The 22,420-nt window shown below is 33.8% G+C and overlaps 1 protein-coding gene across 1 annotated transcript in view; it reads left to right on the top strand.

Annotated features, from left to right (window-relative positions):
• Nucleotides 1-20,692, top strand: part of LOC129219210 (ras suppressor protein 1-like) — a 122,140-nt gene extending 101,448 nt beyond the window's left edge. The window contains 2 exon segments of the mRNA XM_054853535.1: nt 12,492-12,624; nt 17,594-20,692. Of these exon segments, the coding sequence (XP_054709510.1) occupies nt 12,492-12,624; nt 17,594-17,684 (224 nt within the window). The 3' untranslated portion in view covers nt 17,685-20,692.
• The last annotated feature ends 1,728 nt before the right edge of the window (nt 20,693-22,420 follow it).

The raw sequence follows: 22,420 nt of genomic DNA, 5'->3' as shown, positions 1-22,420 counted from the left end.
AAAAATTTTCTGACAATCTGCGATACTGATTTTGGCCATTGAAAATCCTTATTTATTTATTTATTTAAAATTTGATTAACTTATGCAATATTTTAATCAAATATTTATGTTTTACATTAACATATTAATTTGAAAAGTATTTGCATTTAAGTACACCTTTTTTTTTTTTTAATTTGAGATTTTGTTTGAAGTCATACTTTTTTTCTTCACTAAAATCAAACAAGACTGTTGGAAAAAATGCACAAACACAGACTTGTTAATGCTATATTGTAATAGTGTTTGTATGGTACATATGAAGAAGTATCTAGTTTATATGTGTGACGGAAGCAGATGCTGCTTTGTTAAAGCGTTCAAAAAAGGAACTTTTTTGTTCAAGGTAGTATCTACTATTCAGTGTGATCTATATTAAGAACTGGGACTCAAAAAATGTCTGCTAATTAGAGTTGTTCGCTATTTGGGAGTGTTCGTTGAAGGATGTTTTACTTCATATGCACATATATTCATATGCATATTTAACAACAAAAAAATGAACGATTGAAGTTGCAAAATAGTTTTTAAAAAATGTGTACATTTAATATGACATAAATATTGTCTTCTTGCTAATCCTCACTGATATGAAATCAGATCTATAAATCCACTCATTCTCAATCTCCAACACCAGACCAGGTCTATGCAGTATGTTCTCATGCGACGAAGCAGCATAACAGAACAGGTGCTCCGCAGTGGCCTCACTTTCATTGAACTTAATACACCTCAAGAAAACCTTAATACCATGGCAGAATCTTTGAGACCTAAGATGACTAGAGTCCAACCAAGCCAAAGCTGTCTGGCGTTGGCTGTCACCTCTTTAGCCCACAGCACCACCTGGGCCAGAGGCATGATACCAAGGATGGGAAACTGGTTGCTTCTAGGAGATGTTAATAAGTGCTCTACTTTTGGAGAGAACTTCATGGAATGACAAAGGTTCAGCAGGATATTGCTGCAGAAATGATCTTTTCTTAGCCAGTCCATCAACATCATTATACATTAAGTTAACATGGAATGATAACTGTTGAAAATGCAAGACAAGAGGACTTGGACAAAGCTTTGTGATTTTCAAAATCACAGATTCCCCTTTGATCTCCTTTATTCCTCCAGTTTTTAACCGACTTCAAAAAAGGAGGTTATGATTTTGTCTTGCAGCTTTTTATGTATGTTTTCGTTTTACTCCCAAGAATACTGGATCGATTTGAAAAATTCTTTTTTTGTTTGGAAGGGTATACTTTCCAGATGATCCCATGTTAATTTTGTCTGATGAGGGGTTCTGGAGAAATCTAAGAAACTTTAAAATTTCATACACATTGTGGCAACGTAGACCAGCTCTCGTCAGCTAAGTGATAAGTCACACACAGGTCACATTATTTTGCCATGAATGGTGCATTTTTTCGACAGAGGAATCTTATCTTGAATAATATTTAATTCTCAGGTGTCGGATGTTTGATTTTCATGGCACCGCCTGTTAATTTTAATTATAGTCTTAGTAATGTATTTATTACTCATGTAGCAAATCAGTAAATTAAATGTATATTGCTACAAAAATAGTTGAATTAATCAATTTAATATAAAAAAATTTTTTGCTAATAAATGAGTCATTGATGGGTTTTTTTTTAATATTTCAGTTTTGAAATACATTTAGCAGGCCGAGGAGTCAGTCACCTTTCTCACCTTTAGTCACCTTTTGAAAATTTGGTTACTTTTAGTCACCTTTTGCAACTTTTGTCACCTTTCTCACCTTTTTTGAAATGCGTCTTAGGAATTTTTTTTTAAATAATTAAATCTTTGAAAAGTATCTGAATGGTATCTTTAACAGTGAAATTAATTTAAAAAATAGCCTTAAATATGCCCCCCCCCCCACCTTGTTGTTGTTTAAGAAAAATAGCTATGTTATCGGGAAATCGGGGAATTTTTTTTATCGCTTGCAATTGCACCCTATGAGCAAACCAGTCTTTCTATCCCTTCTACAGATGGACTTGCTCCTTATTTTCGGGAATGTATGTTAAAAGAAGCATGTTTATCCTATTATACTTTGAGCTTTGATGAAACTACCAATGTCAAAGACAAAAAAGAACTGCAACGAACAACAAAATATTGGTCTGTAAGCCGATGTTACATCACAAGAAGGCATCTCAAAACTTTCTTCTTGGGCAAGGCAGTTGGTGAAATTTCGATTGAGAAGCTATGTGAAGCACTTACCGAGAGTAATTATCCATGAATAAATGTCTCATGCTTTCCTTTGGATGGTCCTTATGTTAATAAAAAGGTTTTTAGGTTGTTTGACACTATTATCCTTGAGACACGAGTAAAAAGCCTAATAAATATTGGTACTTGCAGTATTCATACAATGCATAATACCTATGTCAAAGCATTGCAGTATTTAGGTGAAGAAGCATCTGAACTTCTTCTTAGTACTTATAGCTATTTTGATGGCTGGCCTTCCCGTTATGAGGACTTCGAAGAAGTGCAAGCTCAGCTAAATACACCTCATCACAAGTTCCTGAAACACACAATTACCCATTGGCTAACTCTTGGACCTGCAGCAAACAGATTACTGGAACAGTGGGATGCTCTTCAGTATTATTTTTTTAAACATGTGCCTTTGAAAAAGAATTCAGCTATGCAATGCAGGTCATATGAAGCTGTTGCAAATGTTTTAAAAAGACCTTCTATAAAAGCTGAGCTGCATTTTATCTTTTCATCTGCTGATTTGTTTATGCAGTTCACGAAACGCTTTCAATGCCAAGCACAGGGCCGTGTCCAAGGGGAGGGTTTTAGGGGTTAAACCCCTCCCATTGGGGAAAAAATTAAGAAAGCCAAATTAAGAAAATGTATTTGGTTTTTATTAACACAAATGTAAAAGTTAGTGTGCAGCGATATCGGAAAAAAAAGCAAAAGAAATAAAACTTTTAATTTGAAGTTATATGCAATTTACAACTGTGAGAGCTTTATCAACTAGAATAATACTTTGGAAAAACTATGGAGGATGAACCACAGAATGATTTGTCAATACCAAGCATTATGAACTTTGTACCTATATGTTGCAGCAATGAAGATGCATTGATTGTGTTTGGTAATTTAATTTGTATCTGCAATAAGCTTTTTCTTGTCTAGTATAATAAGCATTACTTCAGAATATGAAGCCTGATATACATGCTGCATTATAAAAGAACTTGTGAAAAGCTTTTTAAACATTTTTATTGCATATACTGCATAGTAAACAAATTTGAATAGAAAGAAACAAGCAAGGTTTTTTAAAGTTTGAATAAAAAAAAGCTGTAAAATGATGGAGTACTGCTGTCACTTTCTCAGCCAGAATTATCCTTCAAGTGCGGGAAGGGGGGGGAGCAGTGTTTACAGGTGTATAAATGTCATACTGGAATCGGCAATTTAACGTAAAACTAAAGTTTGTAAGGGATTGAACTCCCTGCCCCCCCAGTTAAGGATGTACTAGTTTTAAAGCCCCTCCCTATATGAAAATCTGGACACGGGCCTGGAAGCGCCTATGATACACAAATTGTACCAAGAAATAGAGACCATTGTTCAAACTTTTATGGCTCGAGTTATAAAAGCCTCTGTCATAAAGAAAGTTGATTTTTCAAACGTAGACACGGTTAAACTGTTTGCAGTTGGCAACAGATTACCTCTTGAAGATCTCGTTGTTAGTGGATAGGTGACAGATGAACTGTCAAAACTGAAAGAAAATGAAAAGGTTATGTTCTTAAGAGGTGTTAAAAAGCATTGTGTGACTGTATAAAAGTATGTAATAGAAAAAAGTTGCATATCAAACGGGTTACTGAAAAGTTTCAAATTTTTGGATCCAAAAGAGAGACGTAAATGTAGAAGCTGTAAGGATTTGATAAAGATTACCAAAATCATGCCTTTTAATGTTCCACTCGATAGGTTGCAAGATGAATGGAAACTTTTGCAGCTGGAAAAAGATGATGAAGCATCCAAAAACAAAACCATTGATATCTACTGGCAGCAGCACATTTCAAAAAAGGACTCAACTTCCAATGTTCTAAAGTTTCCCAATGTTTCTAAGGTGATAAAAGCTTCACTTGCATTATCATATGGTAATGCTGACATTGAAAGACTATTTTCCATTTCAAAGCATCTTTTTGGTGAAAATAAGACAGCAAGGACTGAAAGATTTTTAAACAGCATACTTATAGTTAAAGACGCTGTAAAAGAATATCCTCATTTGCTTTCTTTACCAATTGGTCCAGAAATGATTAAATGTGCACAACAAGCACACGCAAATTACACAACATACATGGAGGAATGTAAAAGGAAAAAGGAAAGGAGAAATCTTTACACGAAGCATATAGGCTATTTTGGTAAAAGTCAGTAAAAAGAGATAATCCTTTTCTGTTTTTTGAGTTCTTAACAAATTGCTTTTGGTCACCTTTTAGTTACTTTTTTTGTCACCTTTTAGTCACCTTTGTTTTCAAATTTGTCACCTTTCTCACTTGTTTCAAAGGCCATCAGCAGTCCTCGGCCTGATTTAGTGTTAAATTCAAGGGGAATTGAAGGCAAAATCCCCCCCCCCCCCAATTCTGACGATTAAATTTATGTTCCTTAATAAATATATCATAACTGGTGTCCAATTTCTGAAGTTTGACAAGTATTCTAGATTTAATGTTTCATGACGCCGTCAGATTCATTTACAGTTATGGCAATACTAATTAACACACTTCATTGGAATTTTTTTATGTACTATGCTCCCCGATTATTAGAAGATGCCTGGACCGATTAGAAAAATTCTTTTTCTGTTCGAAACGGTATACTTCTTCCCGTCGTCTAATGGTCTTTAAGTCTGGGTATGAGGGATCCTGGAGAAATCAAGGAAGCTCATCAAATTTCATACTCGCACTTTGTTGTTTGTAAATTCATAGCGTTTCACTCAGTGAAACAATTTTTATGGTTTTTTAGTTTAATGGATAGGAGTTATATAACTTATAGGTCCCAAACCTTTGCTTCACTGTATTTGTTCTTAAGAAAAAAGTTATGGGCCAAAAACATTTAATTTCAATATTAAATGATTAAATATAAAATCCGTTGTTAAAGAAAGTGACATAAGACAAAGGTACTTTCTTTACTCAGTGTTAAAGAAAGTACCATAAAACATTAATATTAATCAGAAGCGCCCCCTTAAGGGTAAGGGGGTGTTTTGAGGGGTATTTTTCCTTTTTAGGGGGCTCTAGCTTTGGGGGTCCCCCCCTAAATATTCCCCCTGTATTAATCATTAGTAGTCATATCGGAAATTTTGAATAAAGACTCCTCTGAAGCAAACAGGAAATTCATTTAGTATCATTGCTCGTGTAGTACTTCGGTCTTCATGTACACAACATCACAGTAGATACTTTGTTTCTAGTGTTGATCTATAACAAGGCCAAGTAAAGAGAAATGTGATTTTTCACGAGTTACGTGACACCTATTATTGTGAAATATAAAATAGTTAGGAAAACCATTGACATTTACATGGCTCTAATCAAATTAGCACACAAATAAATCTTGGAGAGGAACAAAGATCAGTTTTTAGTGCCAATCATTGAAAATGTAATGCACATTAAGATTTTTTTCTTTTTTTAACCGACTTCAAAAAAGACGTTCTCAGTTTGTCGGAATCTTTTTATGTATGTCCCTCGTAAATTCAAACATGCATAGATCGATTCGGAAAATTGTTTTTTTTTTTTCTTGTTTGAAAAGGTATATGCTTCCCAGGTGATCCCATGGTCATCAGGTCAGTATCTGAAGATGGGATCTTTGAAAAATCAAGAAAACTCTTCAAATTCTATGAGCGAAGTTAAAGTGATATCTGTTGTTTTTCAGTGACTTGTGAATTTTTTTCGGACATCATACTTTGATGAAGTCAAACTGATGATTAAGAGAATTTTCTTTGTAAATAATTGCGCATTTGAAAAAGCCTTTCTCCACAGTCTTTGGAAGTCTCCAAGATGCTGTGTTCTATTTCTTTCTCTATTTTTGCTCATCTTAGCTGTTTTCAGACTCCTGAGCTCGACGCTTTCTTACTCGAGGTGTACGTAAGGAGTGTACCACATACTCTACTCTACGTACTTATTTTATATTTACACCACTAAAAAGCAAAAAATAAATTATTTTCAAATAAAAAAAGAACCGACTTCAAAAAACAAAGAGGGACTAGAAAGTAAAAAATAATTGGTCATACTTACATACGATTCCCTACTCAAACGTATAAATCAAATTTATTTTGCAATTCCAGTCCAAAATCAACTAAACTAAACACCGAATTATAAAATAAACACTGATTTAAATTACTATACGATGAATTATTTTACATCCCTAACTAATTATCTACGATCTCTTAATTTTTAATAACCACTTGAAGTCAGGGTCCTCCTATAAACTACTACCTAACATAACTGACAACCCACCGAATCCTGAGTTATACATTAATTAAACAAAATGTGAAATTCTTTAACACTAAACCTACTCAGTTATGTTAGGTAGTAGTTTATAGGAGGACCCCGACTTCAAGTGGTTATTAAAAATTAAGAGATCATATATAATTAGTTAGGGATGTAAAATAATTCATCGTATAGTAATTTAAATCAGTGTTTATTTTAGATTTGGGTGTTTAGTTAAGTTGAGTTTTGTAGTGGAATTGTAAAATAAATTTGATTTATACGTTTGAGTAGGAAATGGTATGGTAAGTATGACCAATTATTTTTTAATTTTTAGTCCCTCTTTGTTTTTTGAAGTTGGTCCTTTTTTTATTTGAAAATAATTTATCTAAATATTGAATCACACCCCGACTATTTAGGAGGAACCAAAAACCTCCCCAAAAAGAAGATATTCCTACACAAAATCTGAAGCCATATAAAAGGCGATCAATTCTGAGCTTTGAACTCGGAGAATATTGTAATGATTAATGTATCAAAGTAGCATGTAAAGTTTAAGTGTGCAATTTAGATTTACATTCAGTGTTTAGTCTTTTCTTTTGTTTGAGCAAACTACTTCATTTTTTAAAACAACCTGTTTTTTTCAGACCTTAATTTTGGAGAAGGGCTGCTCAGAAAAAATGGATTTCTTTTCTGGAGATTTTAAAATTGTTTTGTATTTCATGTATTTGTCACATTTATTGTATTTTGGATCTTTAAATGTAGCTGCATAAATAACAACAAAGATAAAGCACTTGTTGGAACATCTCTCATAAAATCCCATAACAAGCAGAAAGTGAGTTCTAAATGTACTTTAAAATGAGAGATTTATCACTTATTTGTCTTTACACTCGTTAGAATCTGTTAGTTTACTCTAGAGAAAAATCTAATGATTCAAGGGCACTGGACTATAATCTGACCTTGAAGGAAAAAATACCAGTGTACACTACAAATCTTTTACGACAAGCATGGATCAATAAAGGTTTCTGATAGTAAAAATTACATTTCATAGCCATGACTCATCCATGCAGTGTTGACTGATCTGTAGAGGAAAATTTGTTGAAACACAAAAATGCAACATTCCACCCTGAAAATGTCTAACCGCAACACACATTGTTTGTCCCACATGGGTTAAAACCAATGTTATAATTTAATAGCTCCATCTGAATTTTAATTTTCAGCCCACAATTTTGTCTATTTTTATTTGTGATTGTAGGTTTCACTCTTAAAATATTTTTTTTATTCTTCCAAAGATTGTCTGAGCAAAAAAAATTTTCTTTCCATTGGAAATGTTGTCTTACCTTCTTCTGCGCAACAAGTTTATTTGCCTGTAAAAAGAGAGCAAAGTGAATAACAATGGACTTTTTGTTTAAACATTTAATATTAATTCCTGTGAAGTGCATGTATATTAGGGTGGTTCAAAAATACATGTAAAAAAAAGTTTCTCCTAGATAACAGGACACCCCTCAATATTTTAGTCTTGTGGATAGCAATATACTGGAAGAATATTAGCTTCTTATTTCAATTGAAAGATGGTGCTCAACCCCCTCCCCAAATTTCTTAAGCATGGGGAGGGGGGTTAAAAAAATACATTGAACTGAAAAAACAATGCTACATATAATATACACAAGTAATATGCATATACATTGTAATAAAATAATTATTTAAAAAAAAAAACAGCTGGGAAAATTAAATGTTTCTAAATTTGATATTTTCTATGCTATGGCTAATGTTAAGTAGAGGGGTCATTGAGCAGCTTCTTAAAATTTGAGTAAGAAGTTAAAACTTGTGCAGCATAATACTATCAGTAAGTCTAAAAAAATAGGGGTTATCCTGGGCTGTAGCTGAAAAAAGTTTTTTTGAATCACCCTAATGTATATGAGATAATCAAATATACATTTAGTACTAAAATGTATAATAGCTATGTACTAATAATTCAATTTTTTCATCGAAGTCACTTGCTACAGAACAACAAAGTAACTCATTGAAAACTAAACCTCCTGTTGCATTTTGAGAGAACATAAACAAATCATAGCTCATTATTGCTGCTTGGGTGTAGCAACTCTGTTTATTTACTGCTGTTTTTAGTATTTATTCTGTGTCTTTTTTTGCATTTTTATCTTCTGTTTTGCCTTTTGGAACATATTCACTGAGTAGAAATGGGTGTTATATGCATTATGAAAGAGGTAAAGAGTGGGAAGGGGGACAGGTGGATCTCTTGTGATTTATGTCATATGTTCTGCCTGTATAAGGGGGAAAATGAGTCTGTTTTTGAGGAGGATTATATTTGCACTAAAAGTGCTGAACTCTCAGACTTAAGACTTAAGATGCTAGTTTTGGAAGCCCAGTAAGCATTAGGGTGTAGGCCAGTTGTAGAGGGTATAAATGTTCCAGAGATTCAGGGGGAAGTTTCAAATGAGGAGTTAGATTGGGAAACTAAGGGTGTAATTTTGGGGGACTCTATGGTAAGGGAGGTGGGTAACACAGTTGGGAGAGTAAAGTGTAAGGTGGCTAGGTGTTGTTTACCAGGGGCTCGGGTAAAAGACGTTAATATGGTTGCTGAAAAGAAGGGAGTATTGAATAAGGAGGACATGGTTACTTTGTGGGTGGGAACAAATGATGTAGGCCACAGTAAAAATGAGGAGTTTTCTAGGGAATGGGAATCCCTGTTGGATAAAGCAACTAGCTTTTCGACGAATGTCCAAGTGGTTGGTTTGCTTCCCAGGTATGGAGTGCATAGGAGCTGGCTAAATCAACGTGCGAGGTGTATGAACTTGTTACTGATTTCAATTTGCGAAAAGCGCAGTATCAGGTTCATCGATGTATGGAGTCATTGTAAACGGGATTGGATTGCTAGGGATGGCCTGCATCTGAGCTCTACAGGGGTCAAAATGGTTAGTGGATTAATTTTAAGGGCTTCGGAGTCAAAAAACTAAGTTGGAATGGGGGGCATGGTTCAAGCATCAGGTATCGAGAGAATGAAATTTTTTTGGGTATTGCTAGAAATGGAAATAATGTGACGAACAAGAGTAGTAATGTTAACAATTGTAATTTAGGAAATTTCAGGGTGTTAAATAAAAGCAACTTAGGCATGCTTAAAGTTTTCTATACCAATGCTCGCAGTATTAGGAACAAGATGGATGAATTGAAAAGCATAGTTATGGATGAGAAGTTGGATGTTATTGGAATTACAGAGACATGGGCTACCGAATCTGATGCAGAGTTATTTCATATTGCTGGGTATAATTTGTTCAGACAGGATAGAGTAGGTAAAAGAGGTGGTGGGGGTTTTATTTTATGTTAGAGACAATTTTATTTGCAATGAATTGGTCATAAATGATAAGCCTACTGATATTGATATGGTTTGGCTGGAGTTGATGAGCAGTAAGGGCAAAAAGCTACGGTTTGGAAACATTTATAGGCCACCTAATTCAAACCAGGGACAAGATGAACAGATGTACCGTATTATTAGTGACATGTCCAGTAAGGGATCCGTTATCATAATGGGGGATTTCAATTTTCCGGGTATTGATTGGAATAATTTTTATTCTGGTAATGGCAAAGAAGAGGAATTTTTAAAAGTAATTGGTGACTGTTTCTTAGATCAAGTTGTAACTCAGGGAACTCGAGAGGAGGCAATTTTGGATCTAGTTTTTTGTGACATAGGTAGTTTTGTTCAGGGGTTGAGTGTAGGGGAGCATATTGGAGATAGTGATCATAACAGCATTAGGTTCCGGGGTAAATTTGAAGTGTGCAAAGATGATAATTTTAGGTTTGTGCCCAATTTCAGAAACACTGCTTTTGTTGCACTTAGGCAGAGCTTGAAAGAGGTTTTTTCGTCAGGGTTGGAAAATAGCGACATAGATCAGCAATGGGCGGAATTTAAGGATAAACTTGCTAAAACCGTTGGGGACTATGTTCCATTTAGGAGAAAAGGTGTTAGTACCAAAATTTGGCCCATGTGGTTCTCCAGGGAGACTAAAGAAGTTCTTAATTATAAGCAAGCCACTTTTCGTAAGTTTAAAGAAACTGGTCAGAGTGCGGAGAGACTCCAGTATAGTAAGGCAAGGCGAAATTTTAAGTATTTGGTACGGATTCAGAAAAGGGAATTGGAGCAAAGGCTGGCAGATGACATTGATGGGAATCCTAAGAGGTTTTTTGCTTACGCTAATTCTGGGAAAGCTCGAAACAGACAAATTGGGCCTTTGGTTGATGAGTATGGAAATTTAATCCAAAACGATAGGGATATTGCAAATGTTCTAAATAACTTTTTTTCCAGTGTGTTTAACGATAACTGTATCTCAACAGTTGACACTAACAAGACACAAGCTATTATACAGCTTGAGGATTTTGTATTTTCCAGGGAGGAGGTTTTATTTCATTTGAAAAAGATTAAAGCAACTAAAGCTCCGGGACCAGATAATATTTATCCAAAAATTTTAGTAGAATGTGCAGAGGAATTAGTGGATGTTATTTTGAATATTTTCAATGCTTCTTATAACTCGGGGACGGTGCCAGAGGACTGGAAGCTGGCTAACATAACGCCACTCTTCAAGAAGGGGTCTAAAGGTATTGCTGGGAATTATAGACCTGTAAGTTTGACTTCGGTGATTTGTAAGATTTTCGAAACTTTGATCAAAATTAAGATCATGATGTTCTTAGAGACTAATAGTCTGTTGACTAGTTTGCAGTATGGTTTCAGGAAAGGTAAATCCTGTACTACTAATTTATTGCATTTCTACGACAAGGTTACCTCAGCTTTAGATAACAAAAAATGTGTGGATGTTGTTTATATTGATTTTCAAAAAGCTTTTGACAAGGTACCGCATGTTGCTCTTCTCAGCAAGTTAGCTGACATTGGAATAGGAGGAAAAACTTTACTTTGGGTAAGAAATTGGCTTACTGGTAGGAAGCAAAGAGTAGTTGTGAGAGGAAATCATTCTAATTGGAGTGATGTTTTAAGTGGGGTTCCTCAGGGATCAGTTTTAGGGCCTCTTTTGTTTATTATATTTATGAATGACATCAATGAAAATATTTCTGGAAGCATGAATTGTTTTGCTGACGATGTAAAAGTTATGGGGATTGTCGAAAATGAAGAACAAGTAAAACAGCTGCAAGAGGATTTAGATTATATTACTAAGTGGGCAGATAAATGGGGTATAGCAGTTAATGTAGGGAAATGTCAAGTGCTACACTTAGGTCATGGAAATAAGCGTATGAGATATCGTTTACAGGGTTCAGTCATAAATCAGGCAGAAAATGTTATGGATCTGGGTGTCTTTATAAATCAGGACTTCAAGTTTAGTCAACAGTGCAGTATTGCTAGTAACAAAGCCAACAAAATACTTGGGTTCATCAATAGATCTATTTCAAACAAATCTAAGAAAGTTCTTCTGCCTTTATATAGGAGTTTAGTAAGACCTCATTTGGAGTATGCTGTGCAGTTCTGGTCGCCTTATCTGAAGAAAGATATTTTTGTATTGGAAAGGGTTCAAAGAAGGGTAACTAAATTAGTAAGGGGACTCTCAGATTTAGATTATGATACCAGACTTAATAGGCTTAACATGTATAGCCTAGAGCAAAGGAGAGTCAGAGGGGACATGATTCAGTTATTTGAATTTATCAAAATGAAAGGTGTAAATGGATTTTTGCGGGGAAAGCAGGACAAGGGGTCATTGTTTTAAGCTATTTAAATCTCAGGCTAACTTGGAAATCAGGAAAAACTACTACTTTAGCAGGGTCGTGGGCACTTGGAATAGCTTACCGGAAGAGGCGGTAATGAGCAAGGGAGTGGATAGCTTTAAGAGGGCCATTGATCTTCATTGGGGACTAATTAATTGACTAGGACCAGCCTAGCTGGGCCCAGAGCCTGTTGCTGGTCGTCACATTTGTATTTGTATTTGTTCTTTTGCTTGAAGCATATATAAAAATTGACGCTAATGAAACCTAAATGATCAATGTATATTTTGAATTATTATGGATTATATTTTTTTGTTTTGCCGTATTGCTTTAAGTGTACTCTTTTCTTTCTAGGCAACATTGATCTTTTAGGTCAGCATTGTGTTGTAAGAATGGATAACAATCCTTGGGTTACTCCAATAGCTGACCAATTGCAACTAGGTATAACTCATGTGATAGAATATATACGATCTGATACATACAAATAGTAAGTGTTATATAAAGAAATAATCATTATCAAGTTATGCAAGAAAATTTTCCTTATCCTTACTACCTATCAGCTTATTTATGTTTACATAGGATCAATGTGTATCAAGTGCTGCTGACTCGCTTCAAGCATTTGTTGTAGTTCCAGCTTTTGATTTCCAGCATTAGAATTTTGATTTCAGAATGAGTGAAAGCACTTGAATAATTTACAAAGAGAGTAGTGGGCTAAGAAGTTGAACTAAGACTGGAGAAATGAGTTAAACTAAGACTCATAGTTATAAAATTGGAGAAAAATATTATTGTAGCAAAAAAAAAAAAAAAAAAGTGCTGATAATAACACTGATACTTATATCATACCTCAAATACCACTTATTTCATCTGATAGTAATGTGCCTTTGAAACTCAAATGTAAACAGTTTCCTGTTAGATTAGCCTTCAATGATTTTTTATAATGCACAGGAACTTTTGATAAAATTTGTTTAGATTTGACAAAACCAGTTTTCAGTCATGGACTTGTCATATGTAAGTTATGTCTCTGTTGTATCTGAAAACCCAGAAATTTGCAATTGTGTATATAGAGTAAGCTTTGATTTTCTTTTTTATTTTTTACAGTCATCCCTCGCTACTTTGCGCTTTGACTTTCGCGTCTTCACTACATCGTGTTTTTTTTTTTTTTTTCAGATACAGTAATTAGCCTTTTTTATGCACTTGTGTAAACTTTTTCCTACAAAAGAATAACAAAGTATGTCTTCCAAGTAAGGTAAGCTCTTCTGAGGGGCTGTAGTAGAACTAGTTAAGAAAATGGAGGTATAAAATTGCAGAAGAAAGTGTAGGAATCGCTATTTCATTTTAACCGTTAAACACTATAACTGGAAAGTATAAATCACCAGGGGATACATATATCTGTAAATGGTGTTCAATAGTGTACTAGCTTTTTAAGTTGTATGCGCAATACCTTTAATGAGGATAAATGTAGAAGAAGAGGGACACATGCCATCACTAACTGGCAATTAATTCTTCATGGAACAAGTTAAGCTATTTCCATTGGTTAGTAGTTAGTGTGTAAGACCTGCATGTGTGTATGTAGTTTTATTTCCCAATAAAAAACTATGTGATATCTATTACGTCTAATATATCTCATTTTCTCATATTTTGTGTAATATATTAAGTAATGCAAATGTAATGGTGACTTAGGGTGCTGTTTCATGTCTAGGGGGCTCTAACTATGTTAAAAACCTATTTAAATTGCCCTAAGTAAGTTAATGCGCTCTAGTTAGGAAAATATTTGGTTTATAAATACAGAATCCTACTTCGCAGAAATTCAGTTATCGCGGTAAAGCCTGGAATGAATTAACCGCGATAAACGAGGGTTGACTGTAATCCCTTGCAAAGTTAATGTTGCTGCCGAAAGGTTTTTCCCTTAACCATACTGTTAAAAGAAAATAAAATTCCCTACTTAGCAGGCTGCAGGAGGAAAAATGACTTACAACAACTCCAGGATTTTTAGAGACTCCGACTCCTTTACCCAAAATTAGTCTGACTCCGGCTCTGACTCTGCAAATATTGGCAGTGGCGGGTTTTGAGAGAAAATTACCAACTCTGACTCTTGAAATTTTAAACCATCGATTCTGACTTCTTTAGCCAAAAATCAGTCTGACTCCACAGCCCTGCTCCTTACTGCAACCTGTAAATATTGAAGTTTTCTTTTCCCCAACCTCATTTTTGTATATATTATGTTATACTACATAGACTTGAACTATAAATGAATTTATTGAGCAATTCTAATAGCGAAACATGTCACATACTTTTGTAATGCGTTGAAGTTAAGAACTGAACCACAGTGACAAAGTAAAGCAACAAATTGAGTAGTTTAGGCCTGAATAGCGAAGCGTGTCACATACTTTTGCAATGCATTGATGTTAAGAACTGAACCAAAGTGATGAAGTAAAGCGACAAATTGAGTCGTGAAGAACTGATATTACTGCTAATAGGTTTTCACTAAATTAGTTTGATCCTGTGCTTTATTTATAGTCAATAGGAAGCCTAATCTAACAGGAAATTGTTTACATTTGAATTTAAAAGGTACTTTACCATTGGATGAAATAAGTGGTATTCGAGGTATGATATAAGTATTAGTGTTATAATAAGCACCAATTTTTTTTCTACTATAATATTTTTCTCCAGTTCTCTCTTAGTTCAACTATAGTTTTCTCTTAGTTCAACTCTTTCTCCAGTGAAGTGCATGATTATTCCTCAAAAATGTTCAGAAACACTTTAGGAATTCACTCAATTTGCAGTACACAGCATGCATTTGTGCACCTAAGCCTATCATCAGCATTTCTGACCGATCTGCATTCAGATCTTTTATCTGAAGACTCCTTAGCCCAGTTGCTTAGTAATAGTGCTTCGCTCTTCCGAGCTGCAGGCCCGGTTTTGATCCCCGAGTTGGGCATGGTCGGTTCAGCAGTTCATCCCTTCAATGGGTCAATAAAATGAGTACCAAGCGTGCTTGGGAACTAAGCTCTGGGGGTTACGTGTTAAGGCAGACCACCAAATCTGAACATCTGCCCAGCACCCCAGAGCTCTTGGTCAGGTAAACTGAAATGGGCACAGTAGGCCTTGCCCCCCCCCCCCCCCCCCCCCATGGACTGTCGTGCCACTGAGTTTGGTTTTTGGGCTCTTAAAACACTCATTCTAACATTTTTTACTAAATCACTGCTTTCAGAGAATGTCAGAAGTTGCTTGCTCTTTTCAACTGTTAGACATTGTAAAACATATGTAAACACATATATTGACACTGGAAAAGTACAAAAGTACACTCAAAAGTACAAAAGCAGCTTGTAAAAGAAATGATGTGTGGACACAGTTGAAGCAAAAAAAAAAAAAAAAATTAAACCATCAATTGAGCATTTTAATTTTTGACTCATAAAAGAAAATGAAATTTTGCTTTAAAAACTTGAAATGAGCATTCTAACAAAAATAAAGACTTATCATTTTTTGCAACCTAATAAAGCACAGTTAGCTTGAAAAAAGAACAAAATATGATTCTCATATCGGATGTTAAAAGATTTCTTTTTTCAAAACGTAGACATCTAAAGAAAGAAAAACGGTAAGTAAAAGAGTTTATTTAAAGTTAATCATCCTTGTTAGCATTGAAAAATCAAACCCATATAATTTTCTCCCAAAATCAGTTATCGCACCGTAAAAACATAAATATTGACAAGCTGGTAAAATGATGAGAATATTTTCTAATCAAGTAATTATAAAGGTTTAACGCCAGACGCTCAATGGCAATAATTTTGAAGTTGGTAACCCTATTTGAAGCGATCATATTTTTCTCCCACCCTTACTATCCCTTTGCAGTTCTAAGTTCATTTCGCTGATACATATTATTATTATTATTGTTTATTCAATCATGAGCTGGGAGAAAAGTGCTTACCAACGCCTTTTCAAAAAAATTTACACACCACTGCTAATTAGCTGTGATAAAACAAACAAACAAAATTATTTAAAACCAAACTTATTTTCAGCTGTTAATTTCTTTCCGAGAAACAAACAACAAGCATAATATTTATTTGGCAGTAGCAGTTATTTATCGCTTGCAGAAGCATCACATAAGTGGCGCTTTTTTTTTTCTTTGCAAAAGTAGCAGATTTTGTTTAGCTGATCCCTCTAATTTTGACTTTAAAAAAGGTTCCAAAAATTATGTTATTTTGCTTTCAGATTTGTTTTTTCAATAAACAATTTGTGAAAGATCCGTTCTCGTTTATCAGAATTTTGTGAAGGGTCCGTTTTGGTTGATCGAGATTTGTGAAAGGTCCGTTTTGGTTGATCGGATTTTTGTTAAGGGTCCATTAACGGATGAAAATATCCTCTGACCAGACCCCTGCCAATATTTTAGTGATCGGTGAGCGAGCGTAGCAAACTCGGATTGCTTCGCGATCCGAAGATACTGTGTAAGCAGTACCAGGGGATGGCGAGCGTAAGCAAGCAGGGAGTATTAGCCCCTAGTAATATTATAATTTCTTAAATTTACTGTTTTTGGGAAGAAGCATTAAAACATTCTTATCCATGCTAAAGTCTTTCATTAAAACTTCCTTTTCTATAAAGAAAGTAAAAAAGATTCCAATTACCTAATTTAACTATCTATTATAAAGAGAAAGTGTTAATGTTTGTGATGCAAAGTTGATAGCATAGATTGCTAAACCTTTATTTATGAATAAATAAAGGTGACAGAGTTTGGTAATGTTTAACATAGAGATTTTAATATTAAAGCTTTTTTTTTTTTGTTTCCCCAAACCCTTTGAATAACATTGTTCTTCCTTTCATTTAGATTTAAACTACCTCTTATCATAGTATTCATATTTGTTTGTTAAATTCTTTACATTTGTATCAATTGTTTTAACTACTGATTGTTCAAGTTCAACATTTGTTCTTTTCTGTTAATCATATTATTTTTTATATTCCCTATGCTTACTTCAAAACATTTTATAAATTTGGTATCAATTAGCACCTTAAAAGTTTATCGTTATTTTTAATTTTAATTAAAAGCCCTTTCAAAATAATGCATTAAATAGCTAAAATATATTGATACACAAAAAATTGATACATAAAGTTTTTAAATTTTACATTTAGATTTTATTTTATAAAAGATTACCAATAAAAAAAGTTAATATTTTGAAATTTCATTATTTAATTATCTATCTTTTTTTACTATTCAAGAACTTGATTATTTTGAGAAAATTTCTCATATTTCTCAAGTTTAAACGTTAAAAAGAAATACTACCTTATAAAATACTTGAAAGAGTATGCAGTTTAATGTGCTTTAAAGTATTAGGGATGATAATTCTGATGAATGTAAACCATCCTATTTATTTGGTACTTTAGATATTTGCTTTAAATTCACTTTTTCGATTATTTTTGAATTATTTGAAATTCTTCCATTTTAAAATAATTTTCTTTATTCATAGTTTGTTCAGTCGACAGCAACAAGGAAGATCACCACCTCCTAAACGCAATGATAAAACCAAAAAAATAAGCCGCAAAAGGGACCACAATTAAATCTTGTGCATTTTATGATTGCAGACATTTTTCTGTATTGCTGTATTTCTGTATATAGACATTAATTAGCATGCTTACTGACTATGTATGTTTTGTTACTATGTATGGAGATATACTTGTAATGTTTCCTAACTTGTGCTCTTGAAATTGTGTATCTTAATATTTTGTAACAGCTATTTTGTTTCTAAATCCTATTCTTGATGAAAACATGTATTTATTACATGAATATTTGATGTATAGTGAAATTGACTTTATGACTAAGTATGAAAAATTATCATAAAGTCATTTTCTTTATTTACTCGTAGTCATGTCTTTACATACATTTTACAGAGAAATTGACTTATTTAATGTGATTTTTTATTAGTGCTATATGCTTGACTAATTTCTATAGTGCAATTTTCTTCTCGAAATCCATACTAATTTGCAATTCATATGTAGAATTATAATTCTTATTTGTGTATCACTATGCATTCTCTTACATCTTGATAAATGTGCCTTTTTTAAACTCGAAGATGTTTTCATGTGATATAAAAAGTAAAAACTAACAAATGCCACTAAACAAACAAATTTGTAAGAAATCTGTCTACAGTGGAATGCTGATTATATAAATCTCAAACCCAGATTTAGTTTGGATATCGACAAGCTTCCTAACTACGGCTGTCCCTTGCCACATCGTGCTTCAACTTTAGAGGTTTCACTCTAGCATGTTTTTTTTAAATGTATATTTTTATATCCTTTTCCAATGGGTTTGTTAACTCTTTCCTTCCCAAGTAACAGAATATTACTTTTAAGGAAGGCCATTCATTCTATTAGGGGAGAAGCTATAGTAAAGTCAGTTGAGGAGCGGAAGGAAAAATCGTTTTGAACATGTGGCAAACCCTTGCTAGCCTGCTGAACTACTATACTTTGTTATATGTAATATAAAAAGTGTAAAAATAAATTGACAAGAATCTGTAACCAATCAGATACAATAAACAAGGGTGGACTGTATACCAAGATGTTTGAAAGACATTTTTATCCAGGGGAACTTTTTTAATGCAGCAAATGAATGCTTTTATGAAATTCAAAAGTGAATAGGTGGAGTTAAAAAAAATATTGTTTCCTTCATACTACATTCAAGCTTTGAACTAGCAGCCTATAATACTGTGTGTTAAAAATTATGTGATTTCTTTGGATCTTTTTCTTTATTTTTTTACACTTAAATTAATTTTTTAAACATTCTTTATTATTTTCTGGACAGTGGGAATTAATAATTAAAGATATTAATTTCTTTCTCTGGACATTATTTTTGATATGGCCTATGAATCATTTTTAAACGTGTTAGTTGAAAAGGATCAGCATTTTCCTGCTTATGAAACCTTTCAATTGTTGTTTCTAAAAATTCAAAGTTTCAAGTTATTTTGTGATAGACCCAGACCCTTTTCAGAGCATTTGGCTTCGTTTTCCCGAGTTTCTTTTTCATCTCAAACACATGTATGAATCTCATTATCATTCAACATTTGATATCTATGATCATCTGCATCACTGTTCAACCATTCATAAATTTAAATAGGATCCTTCCTTAATTAAATTAGAAAACTTGTTTTCATGTCCATGACCCCTCTGCCACTCTTTCGCTATTTAGTTATTAACTTGTTACTTAAAAATACTTACACTGAGCAAGGGAATATTTTGGATTTGATGTAAGCTTATTTATTTTTTTCTTTCTGTTAAAAAAAGGTGAGAGGCTCAATCATATTTTTACTTTAAAAAGAAGATATATATGGTGTTTTTGGATATTTGAAAGTTTTGTTGGAGTTTTTTAGCTGAGCTCTCTTGTGCTTAAAAATTCTTATTTTTATTAAAACATATTTCTAAAATTTTATGTCAATTGGCCCTTATTTAAGGTGTTTAAAATTTCAATTGAAGCATTTTATATTATACAACATATTATGCAATCAGAAAAAAATAATAGCGTGATGAGAAAGCTTTTTTAAATTTAAATGAAATTTTCACTAAACTATGCTCAAGGTTTAATGAGTTTAAATTTAGAAGGAAACAGAAAGAGTCATTCATGTCTTTACAATAGTAGTGTTCCAAAATTAGAATGTGTTTGCTATTCCAAAATATCAATATAAAGGGCTTATGGCTTATTTGAATTCATCCCTGCAGTTACTTGAGCCCCCAAAGTCTCTTTAATATCGTCGCTAAAAAGACAAATGGGTGTATCTCACTTTTAAGCATTTTTCAGAAAACCAATTAAAAGATTTCTAATTTACTATATTGCTTAAGAACTGCCATCAGTGTGAGGGGCTGTAACTTTTTTACTATTTACTGTCGAGATACCCCCATTGGTCATATTATAAAATCAACTTTGGACATTTCTGTGATGGTCATAACTCATTTTTTAATTTTTTTCAAATATGCCCATTTGTCTTTTTAGTGATGATATGAATGTTAGTTGAATTGTGCCATTTTGTGTTTATTTTGTTAATATGCACGAATTTGTTGTTACTTTTTGTTTGGTATCAAGTGCAAGCTTTTCCTTTTTGCATTCATGTGTATTTTAGGCAATTTCTTTGTTTATAAAAAACTACGTTGTGAGACAGTGGTGTGGACTAGATTGTGGTAGTCTCACATCCATTGCATTTGTTTTTTATTCCATTCAGAAAAGCAGTAGTAGACAAATAGCACACGATGAACTACTCAAAGGTCAGAAATTACAGTCAGATCAAAAGCAGAAATCAAACTCACCAAATGCACTTGGAAGTGTCACCAGTAGCAATATTGCTTGAGAACAGGGGCCCCATGTCAGTTTTTATTTATCTGTGCCAAAAGTTTTCTGAAACTGAAGTAATCAGACCATCAAGTCTGATAAAATTATTTTGCACTACTTTTCCTGTTCTTCCAAAAGTGGTACCACTCAAAAAGCCTAGCAGTATTTTTGTAAGTCTTGTTGCATCTGTTGAAAGTTTAATGTACATTGTTGTTGTTTTTAATGCTATTAAAAAGTATTTTTTGAATCTGAACTGCATTCATGTTTTTTCACATTTGAAAACTTTTAAAGTTTTGCTTCCTTAAAGTTTTTAGTAGTGACATGTTTCAGCATTTGACATGAAGGACAAAAAAAAAAAAATGCAATGCAGACAGATTTTAAAACTGAACTAGGGAAGTCACAGGAGAAGAAAAGACCATATCTACATTATCTGTAATTTGTCATTGCAAGCTTCTCCAAGCAGAGAAAAGCTCGCATTGAGCCCTTATTAGACTGACAAGGAACACGCTATTTAAGTATAGGAAAGAATTAGAAACGGAGTGAAAACACAACCTGGAAATCAGGGAAATTTTAATTTGTAATCACCAAGCCACCAAACCTCTGTAGTTTTCCTCCCTGAAACTTCTTTTCCTACAGACATGAAAGAAACATTGTTTTTATTTGTTAAGAACTGCTACAAACCCTTGAGATTTAGCTCAACAAAAAAAATGAAAATTGGAAAAATTTACCCCAAATCAGGGTAACATAAAATCTATTGTTTTTCTCCTGTTTAACTGAAACCTACTGTATATGTTTCTTGCAAAAACAGCAGGTATACTATATTAATGCAGTTCTATCTTGTAGATTTGTGCAAAAGTCACGATAATAAAATCAGGAACAATTTTGAAGCTAAGTCAGGGAATGAAGTAATGGAGACGAGGGGGGCTCTCAGCAGAGCCAAACACTGCAACCAGAGGTCTATTGTACTAAACCCCAAGCAGAAGTCGTAAAACAGACCAGTAGCCAAATCAAAGATCAACAGGCATTAATCGGAATATCAACCTCTATTAAGTTCCTTCACCTATTGCTGTCCATCTAGGTTGCACCAGTTATGGTACTGCTTTCTTCGAAAAATATCAAAAAATAGCAGTTATAAGATTTTTTGAAACCCCAATTACTGGCTCAGGGCCAAAAAAAGGGTTATCAGAACCTTTCCGCGCAAGGTATTCAGCTTTCTCATTTCCCTTCACCCCAGAGTGTCTAGGTACCCAGCAAAGAGTGGCCTTGTTCAGCTTTGCAAGAGTGCAGAGCAAATTGCAGCATTCCCAAACGATGTGGGATGTCACAGAAACTTTATTAAGTGCGTTTAAGGCAGCTTGACGATCGAAGCAAATATAAACACATTTGTTTCTATAGCCACGATTCAAACAAATACCGCAACACACCAGAATGGCATAAATTTCAGCCTGAAAGACAAGTGAACTTGCCCAAAGGACAAGAATATTCAATGTCATCTCCGGGACAAAAAGCCCCAGCCCTGGTGCTATCATTCATTTTAGAACCATCAGTGTACTAGAGAGTACAACCTTTTTTACGAAATAAACATCTTTCCTGTCACTCCAAGAAAGAAAGATTTTGATAGCCCTCCCTCCCGCCCCATATGGGAGGGGTCTATCAAAAGCATACTCGCTAAGCACGTAATCACTTGGCAGGCCAAAAAGCGGATGTCCAAGAACATCCTCATCAAAGTTCTTCCAGGAAAGATAACTAGAATAAGTATTCCATTGACTTGAACACTTAAGCCTCTTCATATAAAAAAAGCCTCAGCTTTAAACCACATATGAAGGGGACATAAACCTAAAAGTAATTCTAACACAGCAGTAGGCGTTTTCTTAATAAAACCAGTTATGGCTATGCAGATCATCCTCTGCAGCTTGTTTAGCTCAGTTCTCGACCACCAGACAATAGAGCCATACGTAAAGATGGAACAAATGACCATCTT

This window comes from Uloborus diversus, chromosome 3, assembly GCF_026930045.1.
Source record: "Uloborus diversus isolate 005 chromosome 3, Udiv.v.3.1, whole genome shotgun sequence".
In the NCBI taxonomy this organism is placed as follows: domain Eukaryota; kingdom Metazoa; phylum Arthropoda; class Arachnida; order Araneae; family Uloboridae; genus Uloborus; species Uloborus diversus.
The sequence above is the reverse complement of the archived record's forward strand: the minus strand, read 5'-3'. Positions and strand labels throughout refer to the sequence as shown.